General features: G+C 40.8%; 16 protein-coding genes across 16 annotated transcripts; 8 read left to right on the plus strand and 8 right to left on the minus strand.

Annotated features, from left to right (window-relative positions):
- Nucleotides 1-20: 20 nt before the first annotated feature.
- Nucleotides 21-2654, minus strand: PAS_chr2-1_0329 (uncharacterized protein; the record flags this gene model as incomplete). Its single annotated transcript, XM_002491183.1, has 1 exon — nucleotides 21-2654. The coding sequence occupies one exon, from the start codon at nucleotides 2652-2654 to the stop codon at nucleotides 21-23; it is 2634 nt and encodes an 877-aa protein (XP_002491228.1).
- A 283-nt stretch (nucleotides 2655-2937) lies between these two features.
- Nucleotides 2938-3972, plus strand: PAS_chr2-1_0330 (putative cochaperone, regulates activity of Cyr1p (adenylyl cyclase); the record flags this gene model as incomplete). The annotated part of the gene is made up of 1 exon (XM_002491184.1): nucleotides 2938-3972. One exon carries the CDS (start codon nucleotides 2938-2940, stop codon nucleotides 3970-3972), a length of 1035 nt encoding a protein of 344 aa, XP_002491229.1.
- Nucleotides 3973-3981: 9 nt separating this feature from the next.
- Nucleotides 3982-5541, minus strand: PAS_chr2-1_0331 (Mitotic spindle midzone localized microtubule-associated protein (MAP) family member; the record flags this gene model as incomplete). Its single annotated transcript, XM_002491185.1, has 1 exon — nucleotides 3982-5541. One exon carries the CDS (start codon nucleotides 5539-5541, stop codon nucleotides 3982-3984), a length of 1560 nt encoding a protein of 519 aa, XP_002491230.1.
- A 155-nt stretch (nucleotides 5542-5696) lies between these two features.
- Nucleotides 5697-6095, minus strand: PAS_chr2-1_0332 (Hypothetical protein; the record flags this gene model as incomplete). Its single annotated transcript, XM_002491186.1, has 1 exon — nucleotides 5697-6095. One exon carries the CDS (start codon nucleotides 6093-6095, stop codon nucleotides 5697-5699), a length of 399 nt encoding a protein of 132 aa, XP_002491231.1.
- Nucleotides 6096-6552: 457 nt separating this feature from the next.
- PAS_chr2-1_0333 (Zeta-crystallin homolog, found in the cytoplasm and nucleus) lies at nucleotides 6553-7563 on the plus strand (the record flags this gene model as incomplete). The annotated part of the gene is made up of 1 exon (XM_002491187.1): nucleotides 6553-7563. The coding sequence occupies one exon, from the start codon at nucleotides 6553-6555 to the stop codon at nucleotides 7561-7563; it is 1011 nt and encodes a 336-aa protein (XP_002491232.1).
- Nucleotides 7564-7663: 100 nt separating this feature from the next.
- Nucleotides 7664-8548, plus strand: PAS_chr2-1_0334 (Hypothetical protein; the record flags this gene model as incomplete). Its single annotated transcript, XM_002491188.1, has 1 exon — nucleotides 7664-8548. One exon carries the CDS (start codon nucleotides 7664-7666, stop codon nucleotides 8546-8548), a length of 885 nt encoding a protein of 294 aa, XP_002491233.1.
- A 30-nt stretch (nucleotides 8549-8578) lies between these two features.
- Nucleotides 8579-10501, minus strand: PAS_chr2-1_0335 (Hypothetical protein; the record flags this gene model as incomplete). The annotated part of the gene is made up of 1 exon (XM_002491189.1): nucleotides 8579-10501. One exon carries the CDS (start codon nucleotides 10499-10501, stop codon nucleotides 8579-8581), a length of 1923 nt encoding a protein of 640 aa, XP_002491234.1.
- A 267-nt stretch (nucleotides 10502-10768) lies between these two features.
- On the plus strand, nucleotides 10769-11806 carry PAS_chr2-1_0336 (Hypothetical protein; the record flags this gene model as incomplete). Its single annotated transcript, XM_002491190.1, has 1 exon — nucleotides 10769-11806. The coding sequence occupies one exon, from the start codon at nucleotides 10769-10771 to the stop codon at nucleotides 11804-11806; it is 1038 nt and encodes a 345-aa protein (XP_002491235.1).
- A 301-nt stretch (nucleotides 11807-12107) lies between these two features.
- On the plus strand, nucleotides 12108-12383 carry PAS_chr2-1_0337 (Hypothetical protein; the record flags this gene model as incomplete). The annotated part of the gene is made up of 1 exon (XM_002491191.1): nucleotides 12108-12383. One exon carries the CDS (start codon nucleotides 12108-12110, stop codon nucleotides 12381-12383), a length of 276 nt encoding a protein of 91 aa, XP_002491236.1.
- A 96-nt stretch (nucleotides 12384-12479) lies between these two features.
- On the minus strand, nucleotides 12480-13070 carry PAS_chr2-1_0338 (Hypothetical protein; the record flags this gene model as incomplete). Its single annotated transcript, XM_002491192.1, has 1 exon — nucleotides 12480-13070. The coding sequence occupies one exon, from the start codon at nucleotides 13068-13070 to the stop codon at nucleotides 12480-12482; it is 591 nt and encodes a 196-aa protein (XP_002491237.1).
- A 183-nt stretch (nucleotides 13071-13253) lies between these two features.
- PAS_chr2-1_0339 (uncharacterized protein) lies at nucleotides 13254-13988 on the minus strand (the record flags this gene model as incomplete). The annotated part of the gene is made up of 1 exon (XM_002491193.1): nucleotides 13254-13988. One exon carries the CDS (start codon nucleotides 13986-13988, stop codon nucleotides 13254-13256), a length of 735 nt encoding a protein of 244 aa, XP_002491238.1.
- A 698-nt stretch (nucleotides 13989-14686) lies between these two features.
- On the plus strand, nucleotides 14687-14983 carry PAS_chr2-1_0340 (Hypothetical protein; the record flags this gene model as incomplete). Its single annotated transcript, XM_002491194.1, has 1 exon — nucleotides 14687-14983. One exon carries the CDS (start codon nucleotides 14687-14689, stop codon nucleotides 14981-14983), a length of 297 nt encoding a protein of 98 aa, XP_002491239.1.
- A 457-nt stretch (nucleotides 14984-15440) lies between these two features.
- Nucleotides 15441-16400, plus strand: PAS_chr2-1_0341 (Hypothetical protein; the record flags this gene model as incomplete). The annotated part of the gene is made up of 1 exon (XM_002491195.1): nucleotides 15441-16400. One exon carries the CDS (start codon nucleotides 15441-15443, stop codon nucleotides 16398-16400), a length of 960 nt encoding a protein of 319 aa, XP_002491240.1.
- Nucleotides 16401-16440: 40 nt separating this feature from the next.
- Nucleotides 16441-17625, minus strand: PAS_chr2-1_0342 (uncharacterized protein; the record flags this gene model as incomplete). The annotated part of the gene is made up of 1 exon (XM_002491196.1): nucleotides 16441-17625. The coding sequence occupies one exon, from the start codon at nucleotides 17623-17625 to the stop codon at nucleotides 16441-16443; it is 1185 nt and encodes a 394-aa protein (XP_002491241.1).
- Nucleotides 17626-18234: 609 nt separating this feature from the next.
- On the plus strand, nucleotides 18235-19728 carry PAS_chr2-1_0343 (Hypothetical protein; the record flags this gene model as incomplete). The annotated part of the gene is made up of 1 exon (XM_002491197.1): nucleotides 18235-19728. One exon carries the CDS (start codon nucleotides 18235-18237, stop codon nucleotides 19726-19728), a length of 1494 nt encoding a protein of 497 aa, XP_002491242.1.
- Nucleotides 19729-19777: 49 nt separating this feature from the next.
- PAS_chr2-1_0344 (Protein required for assembly of cytochrome c oxidase) lies at nucleotides 19778-20169 on the minus strand (the record flags this gene model as incomplete). The annotated part of the gene is made up of 2 exons (XM_002491198.1): nucleotides 19778-20093; nucleotides 20159-20169. 2 exons carry the CDS (start codon nucleotides 20167-20169, stop codon nucleotides 19778-19780), a joined length of 327 nt encoding a protein of 108 aa, XP_002491243.1.
- Nucleotides 20170-20387: the final 218 nt, after the last annotated feature.

The raw sequence follows: 20387 nt of genomic DNA on the forward strand, positions 1-20387 counted from the left end.
TATAGATAACATTATGGGACCTACAAACTTTGTGCATTATTTATTTCAGCCTGCTGATCCTGATTCATCTGCTGTATGACGGGCTCAAAGATGAAGTTTGGGTTGTACTCCCAGCTATTAATATTGGACAAGAAGTCTGGAAAAATTTCGTTAGTAGGTCGTTGCTCTCCTTGATTAATACTTTGATTGTAGACGTTGGGGTAATTTATATCCACAGGATTCCCATTCGTGTTGTTTTTTGGGTTCCTGTTCCCATTTTCATACTCGCCTGATGGTGGGAGACCGAACGACTGTCTATTCGAATTGGCTTCAGTGTAGGGCGTAAAATGATATCTTTGATTGGCCAAATCACTATTCATAGTTGTTGACAAATAACTTAAATCGTTGTAACTACTGTTGGCAGTGCTATTGATCTTGTTAAACTGGCTCCCATTAAATGAAAAGACATTATCACCTGATGATGCGTTTGTAGTGTCAGATGGTTCAGGGATCAAAAATTCGTTCAGGGAAGGGGTTATTGTAGGACCTTGCCTGGGGTTTAGCACCAACTTCACATTGTCTTGGTTTTCCAGTTTGATAGATGCTGTTTCACTGCTGTTACTGGAATCATTTATATCATCGTCCAACAAAGTTAAATCGACTGTTGTTCTGTTTGGAAGCCCAATCTGCTCAAAAAGTTTGTGAATGTTTCTTAGCTTAATGAAATTATCTTTCGCAACATGATTACCACAATTTGCCATATACTTGAGTAGTTCAACACCTTTATCCAACTGACTGTATGATTTACCGGTGAAAATAGCCATCATTAATATTAGGACGGAAGAGAAGCAGAAATGAGTGTCCCAGTAGTCAAAAATGGGCAATCCTTCAATCTTTCGTAGTTGGTACAGCAGGTCAATGGAGTGGCATGCTGCTAAGATACACCGAGATGTAATCTGTCTTGTTTGCTCTGTTTCAACCAAGTACTTTTTGAAAATTACAAGTACAAGGGGTCTGGTGGTGGTAATAATGTACTGATTGAACTTCAAAAAAAGATGAATCAAAGGTCTTTTTGTATCATTATTGTTACTGGCAATATCCCTGTTCAACTGAATGAAGTCTTCCTTCAAATTTCTTTCAAAATGCTCTTCCAGAAGCTTTAAACAAGCTAGAGTGTTGTTTATGATATCCTCTGTGGTCTCTCGGTGTAGCATGACAGTGTTCTTATCTCCAAAGTAAGACCTCTTCGAATGATTGTAGATGAGAGAAAGAATCTTACCGGCAAATTTGCCTAGCTGCACTTGCCTCTGCAATATCGTGCCATCAAATCCATCACCTAGGTCAAGGAAATTCTCCGTAGGTAATTCAATGTCAGTTTGATCAAAAGTTATATGCTGCGGTAATCGTACTCTGGAGGTCGCAAAAGAATCCAGTATGAATGTTGTCCACCATACTCGTTTCCTTTTCTCATTGTAAATGACATCATTATTGGTGGTGTTAACATACTTCGTATGAAGGCCAAGAACTAAACACAACCTCGTGGCTAATCCTAAGTAGGCATATGATGTAGTGATTCTGTTTAGGGATTGTGAGTAATAGGCAATCAAAAGGCAATTCTGGATATTCGTCAAACTTGGATCTTCTTCAATGTAGTTTGAGATTTCCATTGCCTGTTTGAAAAACCTCAGACCTGGGGTGTTGGAATCTAGATTGTTCTGTTGAAAATATAATTGCTTATTGATGACAAAATCTGGGTCTTTATTGGAAACCAACGAATAATAAATCTGCTCTCCAATTGACAATGAAAGCAATAGTTGCACAAGAAGTAACTGGTTGTCCGTGGCACCATCTTCATAGAGCTTGTAAAAATGGGGGACAAAAATTGAATGGTCGAAGCAGTATAGTTGTTGACTTTGAAAGAAATCCAAACAGAGTTGGGAAATTTTCAGTGCATAAGCTTGGGACGGCAGAATTAAAGAAGTCTGGTTATCAATAGGTTTCTTGAACTGAGAATCTGGCAGGTAGTACTTGCTGTGAGATTTCAAGAACTTTGAAACCTTATTATTCGACTTTGCATTACCGTCATTATCGCCAAATGAAAGAGAAATGGCAGAATCTAGTTTCATGGACAAATCTTCAAACTCTTTGCCAGAATCTGCAGAAAGCGTATCGCTTTGGTTATTCTTTCTTCGTTGTTCTGCTCCGATGAATGGGATCGACGGAGTGCTGCGAGCCTGCAGGTATTGCATCTCAGTCTCATCATCAGTCTTGCTGTCCACATCACTCTTGATTGAGGGATTGTAAACGGAATCACCATTCAGGTTAGAGTCCGGGATCCTATCACGCCGTTCCAATTCCCTCTTGATCTGAATGCTATTGCTATCTGGTTCTTTGACGAGGTCAACTATCACTGTTTCTAAATATTTGATTCGATCCGTCAACTTGTCAAGTTGCGACTCCAAGATGATAACCTTTCTGTCTTTATTGGGATAGCTACATTCTGAGCCCTTTCTGGCCATGATACAGTTTGAACAACTTGGTTTGTCACCTGAACATTTGATTTTTTGAGCTTTGCAACGAAGGCAGGCGTAATGTAAACGACCGATAACACCCACCGGTGTGGTGTCAATCTGCTCCTTCAATTTTATTCTCTGCACAGGGAAACCTTGGGCCATAGTTTCAGTTCTTTTCCATCAGTGAGTAGGAGCAAAAAATGTGGTTTTTTCGTTACTATTATCTTCGAATCCCAACTGATGCTGTCCAATGTGGGGACTAGCCAGGCAAGTCATCTAGATATGTGGTGTTAAGATCTTTTTTCGGGTGTTTGCTGTGCATATGGGGAGTCGTGCGCAGTCGGATTTCAACTTTAATCTCACTTGATGTTTAGTGGGAATGCGCATTTGGCAGTAAACCGGCATTTGTAAAACCTCACTAGACTGCCAATTTTGCGTGATTAAAATGACTCTGGAATCTTTAATATCCTCTGGCGTGGAACTGATTGAGCAAGGAAATTATCTAAAGGCAATTGATCAGTTTTCCCGTGCCTTGCAGCTTTCTGATTCCTCCTTTAAGGCTTACCTAAACCGATCAATTGCTTACCAAAGAAGTCAAAAGCTTGATCTGGCATTGAAGGATGTTGATCAGGCAATTCACATTGCGAAGGACCTGAGACAATCCCAAGAATATATCTCTGCATCTTACTTCAGAAAGGCCATAATATTGTATCTATTGAAGAATTATGCTGAGAGCTATCAGAATATTCTGTTGGCACAAAAGTATCATTGTTCTGACATAACATTTCCTTCCTGGAAATCCAAAATTGAGGCAAAATTGGACTCAGAGAAATCCAAGCCCGTTCAATCAGTACCTGACTCCAGCAAAGCTGAAAAGCCTTCTGCAAATGAAAAGCCATTGCAACCAACTACCCCTTCCATTGCATCTAAACCAAGAATCGATTGGTATCAGAACTCTACAGAGGTCAATATCTCCATTTTTGTCAAAAAAATAGACAAGTCATCACTAAAGGTTGATTTTGCTAAGGATTCCTTAGAAGTTTCTTTTCCTTTGCCTGATTCTGGAGAGGATTACACCTACAAAATTGAAAAGTTGTTTGCAAAGATCGACCCATCTCAATCATCATATACTGTGTTTGGTACAAAACTAGAATTAACCTTACAAAAGATTGAACCAATTCAATGGAATTCAATTGAGTTTGACCAGCAACGACAACCATCAACCACCCATGAAGAGTCGACTCTCGCCTACCCTTCCTCCTCTAAGAAAAAGATTGATTGGTCGAAACTCGGAGATGACGAAGACGAAGCTAAAGATGATCAATCTCCGGATGCTTTCTTCCAGCAATTATACAAGAATGCAGACGATGACAGTAAAAAGGCAATGATGAAGTCCTTCATTGAAAGTGGCGGTAAATCTCTTTCAACTAATTGGGATAATGTCGAAAATAAGGACTTTTCCGCCGAAGCAGAACCATAATCCATATTTCTAAAATGTTTCTAAGTCCATATTCCATGCTGGGAGTTTGTTCTCAGTGTCTAGTTCGTCTTCACTGGAGAGATAAACTGGGGTTTGGTCTTTAAATCTCTCCGGAGAGCTGAAGACGTTTACATTTTTGGACACTACCAGTTGGGGTTTCCTCACCTTTAAAACATGTTTTGGCTTCCCCATTCTATTTGCTCCCCTGGAATTGACATTAATATTAATGGGCCTTAACGGTCCTGGCCCTTGCCTCGCTCCAGGTTGCTTTGACTTGTAACTATCTTTCAAATTCAATAGTTTTCCATTGGTATTATGATGAGTTCTAAAAACTCCTAGTGTAGAATTTGAGCGTATGACTTTATTCCTGGTCGGCGTGGTTGCTGTGCTTGAGTTTCTTCTGTTCCCGTCACCTGATCTGGAGGATGAAGGTGCTGATTTGTTCAGTCTCCTCGAGGGAGTTCTCTTTATGCGACTCTTGAAAAACTTTGATTCTAGTTCGTTGATTGTTTCCCAAACATCTACACCATCAACGATTATGCTTTTTCCAGCCTCTTGTTTATAGTTCTCTAATTGCGGTTTTAACACCTCCAAAAGTAGAGGTATATGCTTGGTGATTCTTGTCCGTATTTGCTCTTCCCTTTTCAAAATCTTGAACGAATCTCTTGATAACAACCTGGAAGAATCTTTACAGCTTTCTTCTAATTCCCGCTTTTCTTTGACCAACTCTTTCAGTCTCTCGACATTGTTCAGTATCGGTTTCAACTGTTCAACCTTGACGTTTAGGTTTTCACTAATGTACAGTTGATGTTTATTCAAAAGGTCCTCGTCAAGACGTGTGCTCTCTGACACAAAGTACTCTGGACACTCGTTCCTCTTTTCCTCCTGAGTGTACATCAACAAATTCCAGTAACTTTCAATTTCTTTTCGAAGAATACTGATAAATTTAGCCGCATTCTTCAGTTTCAGTTCGTTCAATCGTTCCAACTCGTGTTGATAGTTTTCTATACTCGATTGATGGATGTTATTATTCGAAAGTAAAAACTCAGTAATATAGTTGGCATCAACTTCAGTGTCCAGTTTTGCCCAAAGGCTTTGGCATTGTGACTTCAGTTCAGCAAGCTTTTTTTCTCTTACATCTTTTTCCTTCAAGACCAATTTCAGATTGCATTCTAATTCTTCAAAGTCCGATAGTAACAGATGTGAAATAGTTGAATCGTTGAAAAATGCTTGAATAATTAAAAGGGATGATACTGACAAGTCTTCTTTCAGTAACGAAGTTACTTCGGGAAGTTTCTCATGTAGAATTGTGGACCTGATGGATACTAGATTTTGAATCAATGAGTCATCTGGAATATATCCGTTTAAGACCTCAAATGTTGACATGTATTTTGACAGTTTGTTCTGAAAGAGATCTTTGATTTTATCGGTGGCATTTCCAATTAGTGCCTTGATTTCGAAATTGAGATTAGCCAACAGAGGAATGCTCATGTGCTTGAAGTTTGTATCCTCAATAATATAATCGACAGTGTTCATATCCAGATTCCCGTTTTTTTCTTGAATCATCATTGTGTCCTGCTTGCTGGGTAGTTTTGAAAGGTATTTTTCTTCAAATTCTTTACTGCATGGCAAATAGTCCAGCAACTTGTAAAAAATAAGTAGTCTAGAGTCGAACTTTTGGATTTGCTGCAAAAACTCGGGCAGAATCTCTGAATAAACAAGGTCTATTTTGTCTCGTAAGTCATAAAGTGTTTTTTGGGGGCCAACAACTGTCGAAGGTCAATCTCCTCATGAGGATGTTCATTGTGTTTTTTGTTGAAATCTAGAATGAACTTGGTGGTAAGAAGATCAGAGTTCCACACAAACTCCTTTGTATTAGAAAGCTGGCAGTTCTTGATTATGTTGTAGATTTTGGCTGTGTTTTTGAGCTTAACGTTGAGTTCATAGTTTATTTGTTTGATGATAGTTTCTGTGTTGGAGATGAGATTCTGGATGGTATTTGTTATGGTCTGCTCGTCTTTGCAGTCGTTGGAATCCGTTCCAAGGGATTCCCGGAGCGACTTTAGCCGTACCAAGTCTGGCTTCAACCGAGATAGAAAGGAGTCTATATTGGTAGGGTCCATGTCATTAGGGGAATTAGTTGAAAAGGTAAGTTTAGTTGGCTAGCTGGCGATGTTATCGTTTGTTTATATTATTTCTCGAACGGGAAATAAATAAACACAAATGTTGGGACGAGAAGCGATGGGCAGCGTAGCAGGGGGAGGTGGTGCTACGGCCTGGCGTACATGCAGAAAGGGCCCCACTAGGTCAAAAATACTATTCGATACATTTACCAGGATTTCGTCGTAGGCGAGCCTTCAGGGGAAACATAATAATCATGGGTACCTCAGTACCTTTTGATTTTCAGCATCTCTGCCTCCCTACCAAAGACCGAATCCCGTGCTCGCTGCATTGTTAATATTAATCATCGATTACCAATCACCCTAACTCATACATCCTCTAACCTAGCAAGCCACAATATTTCGACACTATTTAAAGAGATTGATTCCTCCATTGAATCGAAGTAGACTGGTGCACAACATGACTACAATTCCCAAAACCCAAAAAGTTATTCTCTTTGAGGAGACATCTCAGGACCTGAGTGTTCTTCAGTACAAAGATTTTCCGGTACCTGAAATCTCCGCCGATGAAATTCTCATCAAGAATAAGTACGCTGGAGTCAATTTCATTGAAGCATACTTTAGAAGTGGATTATATCCATCAAAGACTCCCTATGTCCTCGGAAGAGAAGCATCCGGCGTAGTTGTCGCCAAAGGTGACAATGTCACCAAGTTTAAAGTTGGTGATAAGGTAGCCTATCTATCGCCTAGCACTTTTGCGCAATACACCAAAGTCGATGGAACTACAGGTATCAGGATTCTGAAATTGAAAGACGATGCTTCCGAAGAAGATTTGAAATTATTTGGGTCCGTCTTGGTTCAAGCCCTGACAGCGTTGACTTTTGTATATGAACCCTACAACGTCAAGAGCGGCGATTTTATTCTCATACATGCTGCAGCAGGTGGTGTTGGTCAATTGTTGACCCAGCTTGCCGCTTCCAAAGGCGCAAAAGTAATTGCTACTGCTTCTACTGATGCTAAGTTGCAAATTGCCAAGGAGCTGGGTGCTAGCTTTTTGATTAACTCTTCTACTGAGGATATAGTAGAGAAAGTTAAGGAGTTTACCAATGGAGTTGGTGTAAATGCTGTGTACGACGGAATTGGAAAGGCTACATTTGAGGCCTCCTTCGAATCTTTAGCTCCGAAAGGAACGTTTGTCAGTTTCGGTAATGCTAGTGGCGCCGTCCCTCCTTTCTCGATTAGCAGATTAGCCCCCAAGAACATTGCCATACTAAGACCTCAATTATTTGGATACACTAATACCCCAGAAACCTGGGAAAAGTACTCCAAAGAATTGCTAGGCCTGCTTTCTGACGGTAAACTTAAATTCTCCATTACAAAGGTTTATTCTTTGAAAGACTACCCGAAAGCTGCTCAAGAATTGGAGAGTAGAGCTACCACCGGTAAATTGACTCTCGAGATCCCTCAATGAGCAGATCGTAAGTGTCGCGGCCTAGCTAGCCTGCCCAGCCACAAATAGCTGCTACTAAACTATTTAGCTGGACTTAAATAGGTAATTTATTTGTTAGGTAATGAGATTATCGTATGAATGTCTGTTTTCTGTGTTCTTGGTTTTGGCATACCATTTAAAGGGCACCAAAGCCACTCCTCCGGCATGTGTATTTGAATGTGTTTCGGTAGTCTCTAATTCATGCCCTAAACGTGAAACAGACACTGAATGTCTTTGTGCTCAGAAGGATTCTATTATTGGATGCCTCGTTGACATATGCAAGCCCCTAGATTTCTCGGGTGCCAGAGATCATATCAACGAAACATGTTTGAACCTGAAGGAAGGGAATCAACATCGAGAAAAGTGTCAGTTGAGTCATGAGCATGACGATTCGTGTGGGGGTAATTTGTGGGATTGTGAGTTGAATCATAAGCATAACAATACATGTGCCAGGAATAATCCATGGAATTGTGATTTGGAGCACCAACATAATGAGTTTTGTGGGAAAAAAGACCCACAATGTGAACTGAACGAAGATGGAATTTGTAGAAATAATTCTACCTATACAGAAAACAATCTTGAAGTCTCATTACAGCTTGAAGACTGGAACTCAGATCCCGATAATGAAAGTCTTGAGGATGTCTCCGAAGATTCAAGTTCCGATGAGGAATCCACTTGTTCTGATGAAGCAGATTCCGATTGTGATTCTGAGTATGATCCGTATGAATATGAACCCTATGGATACAGAAAGAGAGATATGGACAAGCCCATATCTAAGAGCGAAAGACCATTACTCACCAGGAGCAAAAAGCAACTTGATAAGCAACTGAGGCCTTCTGCAAAAGCAGCTCATGCCAACCCAATATATCCCTTCAAAGACAAGATACCTATCCAATCGCTACCAAAACTCAATAAACTCAATTCTGTTTCAAACAGTGTTGAAAACTCCCTTGAATCTCTCCTTTAGAGAATTAATTTTGTATGTCATAGGTATCAGTCATAGTAATTGCTTTCTAAAATCCTTTAAGTGTTCGACAAATTTTGTGAGAGCTCCAGCTAGAGCGGAATTGCGAATGGTTCTCTTTGGTATTAAAGAACTGAACTCCTTCATATTCTGTTTAGAGTAAGGGCTCAATCTGAATGACAAATAAGCTATGAATGTGCTCAACTCTTCCTTATTTTCACATACTTCATACCATAAGTCATTTTTACGAGTGAGAGATTCTGTCACTATCACTGTAGAAGCCCAAATGTTTTCCACACGCACTGCGGCCGGAAGCTTGGTATACATTTTGAAATGGCCTGCACTTTTTGCAAGATAAAAGGTTCCAACTGTGCCTAATCTTAAAATCTCAAATTGTTGGACAGGGTCAAAATCATCACCAAAATTCTTTCCTGCAGCCAACTGAGCCAAAGAAGTTAGCAATTTAAGCCGCTCATTGGCAGACAAGTCATCAAGTCCCTGGTTGAGAAAAGGTTTATCCAGGTTGAAGCCATTCAGTTCCAAACCAGAAACTGAGATCCTTTCTGATAATAATTGAAAGTACTTTGAATAGTCACCTGAGTCAAGGGTACTTTGTGGCATATCCAATATCGAACCCACAAGAACTCCATATACAATTTTCATTGTTTCACTGGCATTTCCCAGAGGATACGATTGTGCGAGAGATAGTTGTGCAATATTCGCAAGTGAAGAAGGTTCATCCACTGTTAGTTTGTTGTTGAGTTGTAACCCGGCTTCAAAGTCCTGTGGACTCAACGGCAGATCAGGACGTATTTGCTTTATCACTCCACTAATATATAGAATGTCTCTGGCAATACTTGTGGGCCGTATTGGGTAACCTAGTGCAATGGGATGATGCTCTAAGCCACTTTCCACTGATTCGGCGATCGATAATATAGCAGGATCCCATGGATTGAGATTAAGATCTTCTTTGGTACCCAAATGAAAAGAAGATTTGGTAGCTCTGTTCTTGCTGCCTTTTGGTCTACCTCTTAGCTTCTTCACAACCGGAGTGACTGATATCCCCATTTCAAGAAGTCTTTTCTTACTTGGACCTCTTCCTCTTTTGGGAGCATCATCTCGAGCAGTTGTAATTCCTCTTGTGACAATGGAATTATAATCTTCTAAAATAATGCGAGGATGATTAGCAGGATCTGAAGGTATAAATTCCTCCGTATTCTTCGATGTGTCACTTTTGTCTTTGTAATTTTCGTTTCTATCATCAATCACAGTTACAATTTCTCTTGATGAGGGGTTCTCAAATATTGTCTTGAATCCTTTCAGTTGATGATTTGTTCTTCTGTCTCTGATCAGCTGAGGATTTTTACCACCCCTTAGCCTGACCTTGCCCCCACGAGAACCAGGCCCAATAACAGGTAGAGAGTCGAGACGAAACTTAGAGATAATGGACTCGCTATAGTTATGATCTGAGGAGCTTTCCAGTGGAGATGATACACTAGAAAGATTGGGTCTATTTATCGATTGATCTTTGGAAGTTCCTGGATCCATTGAAACAAAATCAAGATGGCTATCATTTGACTCCGCATCATATCGACTGGGGATCGGTATATCATTTTTTACATCATTGAAGGGGCCCGGAGTACGTTCAGTGACATTGGACGAACCATTGAGTGCTTTGAGAGCCAATTCTGTCGTTGTCATTGGTTGATGCAAATTTGAAGGTAAGGTCACTATGTTTGAAGGTTCTTGGCTATCTTGATGCCGTTGTTGTTGGTTATGTTGTTGTTCGGCTTGCTGATGTGCTACGGCTTGCTCAATGAAGGAGGCATAATCATCAGGCCTGCCAGGCGATCCAGCAGCCGCCGCAGCCATTGCTGCTAGCTGTATTTGTTCAGCCTCTGATTGATTGAGACCAACCTCTGTTACCTTGGGGTCTATTTCTGGATCCAAGGGCATGGAGTCAGCTGAATTAATTGGGGAAAAAAGCCAAAAGGAGTAACTAGTAAAAGTCGATTAAAGAAGAAAAAACAGGCTTCCAATTCAGGGGACGGGGAAATGAAAGATGTCTACAGTAGCACCCCGCCTAGGGTATTCCATCTGCCTTCGGAGTAATGAGACTCACCTTCCAATCACTAATTCGCGGGCTTAGGATACCTTCCCAGCACCACATGAGAACGTGAAGAAATTTGTTCATAACCATTACCTGATATAAAAAAGAGGAAGATGGATCACCTCTCCTCCACAAAACAATTTATAGACGAGGCGTTAAAAACAGCCGAACAGGGAACACTACCCAAGGGAGAATCCGGTCATATTTCAGGTCATGACTCGGATCATCTCCTCGTTCCCGAGCATATGAATCTTCACCAATTTCTTCCTATGGGCGATGTTGGTGAAGAAGAGTCGCATTTGACCGCTGAAACCATTGGATGCACTCGGTGTAAGAAGCAGTTTGAGCAAGGGCCCCGCAAGTACAAGTTATGTCCTTATTGTAGAAAGTTGCAAAGGGAAAGATCAAGACGGTGGCAACAAAAAACAAAAGAAAAAGTCGGTGTTTGTCGGCGATGTGGGATAACAATGGACCCTGGTGAATCAGAGCAATTCGTACTGTGTGGGAAATGTCGTGGTTCGTTAAGGACGAAGAAGAGGCATAGAGCTGAAGAAGGGAGATGTGTACATTGTTCCGGCGAGAACGAAAACTCTGCCTACAAAGTTTGCAGTAGGTGTCGTTCTAATGATAAAGAGAGACGAATTAGCCTGGAGAAGAGGGGCCTCTGTAATCGGTGTGCTACTCTGTTAACGGATTTGGAAAGAGATCACAAAGTGTGTCTGAAATGTCGAAACAAGAAACGATACTGCAAAGGCGCGGGCCGTAAGTCTCTCCACGAGCAAGTTGATGTAGCAGAAGCTGCGGCTGTTGCTTTGGCCAATGGCACTAAAAACTTAAGTCCAAGCAACTCCAACTTGTCGTCTAATTCAGGAGCCGCCTCTCTTCATCTGCCTGATGGGATGACCGTTCAAGAGTTCCTTCTCTCTGCTCAGCAACATTTGGGAGGTGGGACAGGACATCTACATCTATTGCACCCAAGATCTACCCATGATCCATTAAGCATGGGTGATGCGAACAAAGTGTGTTTGAAATGTGGAATCGGCATTTCCATTGATGACGTAAACAACAACGGGTCTTCCAATTTTTGTGGCAAGTGTCTTGAGAGTGAAAGCAATTTATTTATGAATTCCGAGTCATCCGCTCAACATTGAGTGAAAAAATAGAAGCAGGTTAATTTCACTTGCAAAATTGAGAGATTTTTTGGTCTTCTGCCTGTCAAAACAGGTAATAATGTGAGACTTTTACTATGGGATATATCCGTTCGCGCATGCAGAACCTTTCACTGAATCGGTCGGTGCGGAGCACAACCGGTTATGCTGGATATAAAGCTAGCATGGTTTCCCTTTTGTAAGGCACCCGAAGTGGTGCTGCTAAGTGCTTACTAATTGGTTTCATTTACCTTTGTGGCTCCTAACTCCTTCTATTTTGTTTTACGAAGGATCACTCTTGACAATGATGAACGTTAAGCGAAGAAATGATGCCTGCTATTCCCAAGGAGGCGACCATAGCCCTCTATTAAGCTCAGTCAAGTCCGCTTTTTCAAGAGCTATGCGTGAATACTATTTGATGTACTATTATATGTGTCCATTTGAGGTTATGTCCACAGACGAAGCAGTAATTCTGCATATCATTATGACCTGCTTATTCCTACTAGTTGGCTACTCCTTGGTTCATCTACTGGATCTAGTCGTAGCATTGACTAGGCGACTTGTTACACATTTGGTGTAACACTGTATATATACTATTACGACTTGACGAGTTTCACATAATAATACGATTTAATATTTATCAAAAAAAACCATCTGAGGCCATCTAAGTTTGGAATCATGCTAGTAACAACTTCCCTTCAGAAAATGCGTAATCGATTGCATGTTCAACAGGCTCATCAAATAAATAAGGTAGCAGAGGAACCACTGCCAAACCTATCCCAACAGGACCATACGTCCTCAAAGCGTGAATCTTGGAATTCTTGAATATATAACTAGAGTATCTCACCGAGGAATGGATTGTGAATGCTGGCAATCCCATGGATGCAATACTTTGAAACAGGCCCCGCTTCACCATTAACACTTTCCAATCCAGGAAATCTGGCTTCTCTGTATAAATCTTGGCACTAGTAGGATCAGGTTCAGGATAGTCAGATGGACTCGACCATGGTTTCAAATGGCTGGAATATTGACCATTTTGTTTCAAATTGGCTTTCCATCCCTCGTAAGCCACATCTCCCAGGATATAGGACCATGAGATAGCATAGCAGGACTTCACCAGGTATGGATGTGCCACTGGTCGGAAACTTTCTCCAATATCAGAAGTATAGGCCACATATCTATGAGCAGCTAGTAAGATTGTTCTCACTCTGTTTGCATAAGCAGCGTATCGAAGTCCAGTGTCCGTGGTTTCCTTGTCGTTGTTCATTGGAGGTGGCAAAATAAGTGGATGGAAATAACAGTAACCAATAATTCGAACCCCAGCAATTGCAAACAATAGATCGCGCTGTAACGGTGATTTGAATTTGTCTGCTTGACTTCGCGGACTTTGGCTATCAAAAAGATGAAAATGTTTGGATCTCTCTCTGCCTGCAAAGATGAGAATACAAGATCAGGAGAACATTCTAATTATCCCCAATGAAAAGTTAATGCAAACTCCAGCAATTATAGCAGTTTTTGTCCTTTTATTAACGATTCCCCCTAGATCGAGTCTCATCAAGAACAGTGCGAATACGCCGAGGAAACAACCCAACAATGTGCCAATCAAAAGATCCCTATTGGTATCTGGAACGTGGTTATTTACATTTACAGCTGCTCCTGCAGGTGCATTTGCTAGTTGAGTGTTCTGGTTCCTGTTGTTCAAAACGTTGGAGAATTCATCGAACTCATTATTCACCGTGCTGTCTATCCAATTATCCTCCAATTCACGTAAATCTTCATTCTCGCCACTACCGTACATGCTATGGAAAGTGCTCCTCAACTCATCAACGTCTTGCCTGCTGAATCCTTGAGACAATAACCTGTCAAATCCAACTGCGGCTTCTTCTGTGCTCTTGATGGGCTGTTTTGTATCCCATTGACCTTCGTCAGCCAGTTCGTCCGCTGTAAGTGTTTCACCTACCAAACAGTGTATAAATATCTCCTCATTGGTGTGTGGAAGAGAATCAAAATCGGTGTTGGCTAGGATCACTTTCCCTTGGTAAATAAACTTCAAGCGCTTATTGCTTATCTGATTATATTGACTCCTCACATACGATCTCAGCTCTTTCAGACTGACCTGAAAGTTTGATGGAACCTCCAAATCAGGCAATTCATTTGAGAATCTGATCTTGATTCGAAGTGTCATATCTATTCAGGGATTGATTATAGATGTGAGTGTCTCGCATGAGCTGATGCCCTAAGATGGGCTCTGTAATTATATGGTGCACGACCCTATCTATATAAGACGATTGGAAAGAAAATTTTAGCTCTTTGTGCGGACAACCAGTACTTTTACCGTGTTGCTTTGTTTCTAATAGGGCTATTGTCAGTAGTTCCTCTAGGGATTTAAGTGTCAAGTACTCGGAGAGATTAATATCACATTTGGTCATCTTAACGCCCGGTTGTTGGTTTTGCTTTACATGCCAGCAAGGGATGGTAGACCATACATCTTTTTATCTTTGATTCTTCTAGTTAGAGATTGTAAGAGTTTGTAGGAGAGCGACGTGTTCTTGATTCTTCTTTTCTGTGCAATGTTGCTGAGACAATGTTGCTGAGACCGACTGTAGGATGAAGAAGAACCATAATTATTGGCTATTCCAAACTTTGAACCGTGAGTTGAAAAAGCCGAAAAAATATAAGGTTTCTTCGTTGAAGGCAAGCACAAACGAAATGAACAGGTGAGTGGATCCTGTAATGCGGATTAGAGAGACTGCACATCAATCTTTGTAGACTATAGCGTAGATTCCCCTTCACCTATCTGATGTAGCTACTTTTCACTCGCCTAGCGCGACCAAAAGAATTCAAAAAAAATTTAACCTCCTTATCACTTTCCCTTCCACAGTAATGGTTCAAGGTGCTCAAAAACTGGCCGTAAAGAAGAAGGCAAGGGTCACTAAACAACAGATGAACCCAAGAAAGGCTGCTCCAAGAATTATCAAAGCTCGTAATCAGACCAAAGGAATCAAATTAACCCAAAAATTAAACAGAATTCACTCCGCCTCTTTAGTTGCCCAGACAGAAAGACTAGTTGCTTCACGTGTTGGTCATTTGGAATTGGTAAAAGGATCTCGAAGACAACTTGAAAAAGCTCAAAAGGAAAAAGATAAGAAGAAACCAAATGCAGCTAAAGCCAGTAAGTGAAGATTCTCTGTTTGATTTCAAAACAGACTCCCAAGGATCAGGTAAGCTCACTGAAAAGCGTTCTATTTCCGGAGACTTGGTGCTCGGTTGGACGGTATCGGACGAAAAGTTTCGCATTTTACCCGTGATTAAAGCCTACAGCAACGATCAGTTTAGCTTGAAGGACGACGACGATGGAATCAAAGAGTCTAATATTTTGCTATCAAGAAGACGTCGTACTTAAAAGCCAGAGTATATTGTATATTAAATGAATCGTATTTTTCATTGAGTGGCTGAACTTGTAGTCTGCCAACTTGTTACATCGATGCCTGATATTTGATTTTTCCGCCTAGGGAGATAGATACCTTGAGGGGTCCTCCTAGTTTTTCCCTCGTAGGCTCCCACCGGGATTTTGCGCGACCTGTCGGAGAATATCTTGCAACCATCTACTCAATCAACCAACCAACTACGCACCATCATGTTTTCCCTGGCAGTAGGAGCATTGCTACTAACTCAGGCTTTTGGATATAGTAACCCAGCAATCTCTCAGCTTAATGGAGATCTTCATAGCAACAAGATCAGCGCTGAAAGTGCTATACTCAATCTAGCAGATTATCTCGACATCGATGAAGATTATCGTTTGGAACCAGATACTGTTCTGCTGCCTGAATTACAGAGATCCCCCATTGATGATGAGTTGGTGATAATAATTAGTGGCGTTGATGACTATGCAGACATCTTACCCTTGCAATCATCTGTTGATGTTGGATCCGGTGAGATTTCCACCTTTATACAGTTCGTCAATGGTATCTCCAATAAATTTGATGAAACTGTTTCTAGATTGATTAAGCAAGACGTTGCTAAGAGAGACAGTGTGATTAATCATGACCTTAATGGGTTAAAGCATGTGTTGGCATCAAACGCCAATGCTATTTTCCGAGTGGACGCTTTGTCTGACTTTGCTCGCACTGCTGGTGTTGACTCTGAGTCTTATAAGGCTGCCAAGGAAGCCATTACCAATGTTCTCCGTTCTACTGGCAGAGAAGTTTTGGTTGTCACCACACCCCCATTTGATTTTGCTCAAGAGATAACCAAAAGGGAAGTTAAGGGTACCTTCAATTCGTTCTCATGTTTCAAAACCCAAGATGCCTGTATACAAAATACCAACACTTGTAGTAACCATGGAATATGTTCTAAAGTTGGGGATTGCTACAAATGTCTTTGCACTCCAAGTAAGGATGCCAAAGGTTCTACCATTAGCTGGTCTGGTTTCAACTGTGCAAAGAAAGACTACGCCGTAGAATTCAATCTTTTCCTTTGGTCAGGAATCATATTGGTAGCTCTGTTGGTAGCAGGAGTTAAGTTGCTGATATCAATTGGTAACGAGCCTATGCCAGGTGTTCTGCTTGCCGCCACCTCAGCCAAGAAAGCTAATTAAATAAAAAAAAAATAAAATAGGAATCAGATTATACACAGATTTATTTAAGAGCCATTCTATTATCGACGATTTTAGTAACTTTCTCACTGCATTCCAAGGGGCCATACGATCTGAAGTCCCTAGCCGCTTTGTTCAACTGTTGATCTAGCTGCCTCAGTTCTTCCTCATTTTCACATTGGTCTTTTTTGGCCAAAAGAACGTCAAGCTCATTAGTTTCCCAGTATTCGCCGATGTGAGCAATGTAATCATAGTTGAGAATAAATTTGCCGTTAGCCTGTAGCAGCTTGTCCAGTGTATTTGACTTTGCACCTTTGTCGTCTTCAGTAGGCAGAGGAGTATTCCAACCTTCGCCATCTTTCAATTGCACTCCACCATAGATTATCTTCTCAAAAAGACCAAGTTCTTTTGCTTTCAACAAAGAACCCACTTTCTTTGTCTGATGGTCACGGTATCTTGACTTGTAATCTTGAACGCTGACCTTGCGTGCTCCTGTCCAACCAATTTTCCTCAGGGTTTCTTTGTCGATCGGAGCTGGTGCTGGAGTAAAAATGTGTAGAATATCAAATGAATAGGGTCTGTAGAATCCAAAATACAGCAATAATTCAAGGAACCCAATCTTTGCCACATGGAAAACAAAAAAGAGTGATTGGGTAAATTTGCTTTCCTCCGTAAGAAGTTCATTTAACAGAAGATCAGCAAAATCATCGTAATGAAGTAGCTTGGCAATATAAGCACCAGCTTTAAGAGCTTGGCTAGTCAAACTAATACCTGGTGTAGGAGAAATAAAATCGGGCAAATCGGTGTACAGCCAAAGCAAGAATATTGATTGAATCACCAAAAAAGCAGTAGAATTAAACTCCCATTTGGGAACAATCAATTGTCCTGGCCAAACCTTGTCTCCAATCTTGTCACTCAGTGCAACGTTGACTAAATATTTCTTGTTGGTGGCATCATCATCAAAAAGAAGGCCACCTGAGGCAGTCAAAAATCCGGGACTTGTAGATACCTGGAATCCAATTGGTCTTAAGTTTTGGAAACAAGTGGGAGCCAAAGTCAGTGGGAGGCTGTCAAAGATTTTCAGCAGATCTTTGAACGTAGAATTAGTGGAAACTTGAAAGCAATAATCTTTATCTTCTTCGTCATTCATTCGGATGAAAATCTCGACCAATCCTTCCACTTCGGTTTCCTCAAGATTGTTAATGATATCTTCGTCTTCTGTGCTCATTCTGGGTTAAACTGATGGGAATATACGGGACTGTACTGTTGTGCAACACAGAAAGTAGAGGGGGGCGGGATAATAAACGTTGGGGAGATGTCCTTGGGTGGAGCGATGGCTTTCACGAAAGTTTGGGGAAGATTCTCGCGCAATATCATTCAACTGAAGCTTCTTGCAAAAAACCAAGCACCAAGCATGGGATCAACAGAGAGAACAACAGGAGCTGTGAAAGAAACAAAGGTCTAAAGGTTGTCGTTTGTTATGCGAACTCTTACATATCAATTGAGGCCGCTTGTTGTTCCTTTCAGTTTTCTCATTCACCTCCAACGTGAACCAAACCGTTCTCATTATCACTGTTGTATTTTTTTCGTTTTTTGGTCCTTTAAACGCTCCTAAACAAAAAAACATTAAACAATGTCCAGCCCATTTCTTATGGCATCTCGTTCATCTATATCCATTCATAGTTCCCCGCTCCCACTGTGGCTTCCCTCACTCTTCTATTACTTGGAGAACCCCTGATCTCCATCTCGCGATTATTGAACCCGTCGGCCGGGTTTACGTCTACTGCATCGTATAAAATCCTCTGAAAAATATTCAGCCGAGAACCCTATCTCAGTAATGACACCCATAAAAACTGACCTAGAAGCTGATAGAGTTACTGAACTGGAGACCTTACTTAGACCAGCTGTCGAGTTGATAGCTCAACATATCAAAGACACTGACGAGAACGATAAACCAATTGGCCCCTACTATCCCAACCCAAGAGACCTCTACCAATCATTAAAGCTTGAAGCAGACTTTAATGGTGGCGGAAAGGACGATGAGTTAGTAATTCAAACAGTCAAGAAAGTTTTAGACTCTTCGGTAAACACATGGAATGCAGGGTTCATGGACAAGCTCTATGCTTCCACGAACGTGATCGGATTAGTAAGTGATCTCTTATTGAGTGCTTTGAATACAAACTCTCATGTTTTCACAGTATCTCCTGCTGTTACCATAATAGAGAAATACACTGCTAGACAGTATGCTGGACTTTTTGGATTTTTAGGACCCAGAGCTGGAGGGTTAACTTTTCCAGGTGGATCCTGGTCTAATGTTACTTCACTCCAGATGGCCCGAAGCAGCTTATACCCCGATACAAAAGTTAAAGGTAACGGGAATCATCATTTTGCTGTATTTGCATCATCTCATTCACATTATAGTGTTGAAAAAGCATGTATCCTGTTGGGAATTGGGGCTGAGAATTTGTTCAAGTGTAAGGTGGACAAAAATGGTTGCATGGATGTGACAGATCTCAGAGTGAATATTGAAAAATCCATTGCTGAAGGTTACACTCCGTTATATATCAATGCCACAGCTGGCACAACTGTTTTTGGCTCGTATGACTCATTTGAAGATATTCATAAGATAGCCAAAGAATACAAATGCTGGTTCCACATTGATGGTTCTTGGGGTGGTAATGTCATTTTCAGTGATAGGGAGAAACATAAGATGAAGGGAAGCCATTTGGCAGACTCAATCACTGCTAACCCGCATAAAATGTTGGGTGTTCCATGCACATGTTCCTTTCTTCTAGTTCCAGATGTCTCTATATTCCAACAGGCCAACTCCTTGAATGCACCCTATTTATTCCATAATAAACACGAAGATGACGATGAAAATTACGATTTAGCAGATGGAACTATGGGTTGTGGCAGAAGAGCAGATAGCTTGAAATTTTATCTCTCATGGCTTTATTATGGTTCTGAAGGTTATAAGGAAAGGGTAGATCACGCCTTCTCCATTGCCAGATATTTTACTTCCAAGATTGTCAATCGTAAAGGTTTCAAACTGGTGGGCAGTCCCGAACCTGCCTGTTTGCAAGTTTGTTTCTACTATAATCCAAAAAATGATTTCGAAAATGGGTCAGAAAACACAAACGCTACTAGATACATTGCCACAGAATTGCATAAACATGGGAAGTTTTTGGTAGACTATTCGCCAAACCCTGATGATGTTGACAACCAGCATGGAGAGTTTTTTAGAGTTGTTTTTAATTCTCCAATTCTAGATGACAAGACGATAGATTCCTTGATAGATCTGATAGAACAGACTGGAGAGGAAATCGTTTGAAATTTGATGATATTTACATTTAGACTTTTTTATTTACATGATTATAATACTATCTTTCATTATGAGTGTTCAAACTGTCCAATTTTTGCATTTCTTCCCTTGGATCAAAATCACCAGTGCTAAGCTTCTCGTATTGTTCATCGTACTTTCCAGTACTTAACGGTGCATTTCCCCTTATCCGCTTCCGCATGTCAACAATACCTCTCTTGCATTCTAAAAAGGTTGACAATTGGGCTTTGCAAAGTTCTGGTAGATCTTTTGCCTTGACAGGGTCTGTAATGCAATCTTTTGGAGTATTCCTCTCAATCATCACACATGGAGACCTCTGAAGGCATATGGCAACCTGCTTCAACTGATCTTTGCAACTTTAGAACTTATTAGTATGTGTCCCTAAACTAAGCTAATCACGAGCTTGGGAGATATTGCTTACCTTGCTACCATGTTGAGTTCTGGAATGAAGTTAGGTATCTGGTAATTCGTTTCGTGAGGGTCAGCGAAATATCTATGAAAATGCTGATGTAAGATGAACTTGACTTCTCTGGCACTCAAATTGTACGCCTTCTAATTAGTGTATAAAGGTTAAATTTAGTTGCTTAGAATAATAAGTAGCTTATAACTATCTCTCTTTCATGGGCAAGTCTTAATTCCTTGAACCCTTT

This window comes from Komagataella phaffii, chromosome 2 (genome assembly GCF_000027005.1).
Source record: "Komagataella phaffii GS115 chromosome 2, complete sequence".
NCBI classification, from domain to species: domain Eukaryota; kingdom Fungi; phylum Ascomycota; class Pichiomycetes; order Pichiales; family Pichiaceae; genus Komagataella; species Komagataella phaffii.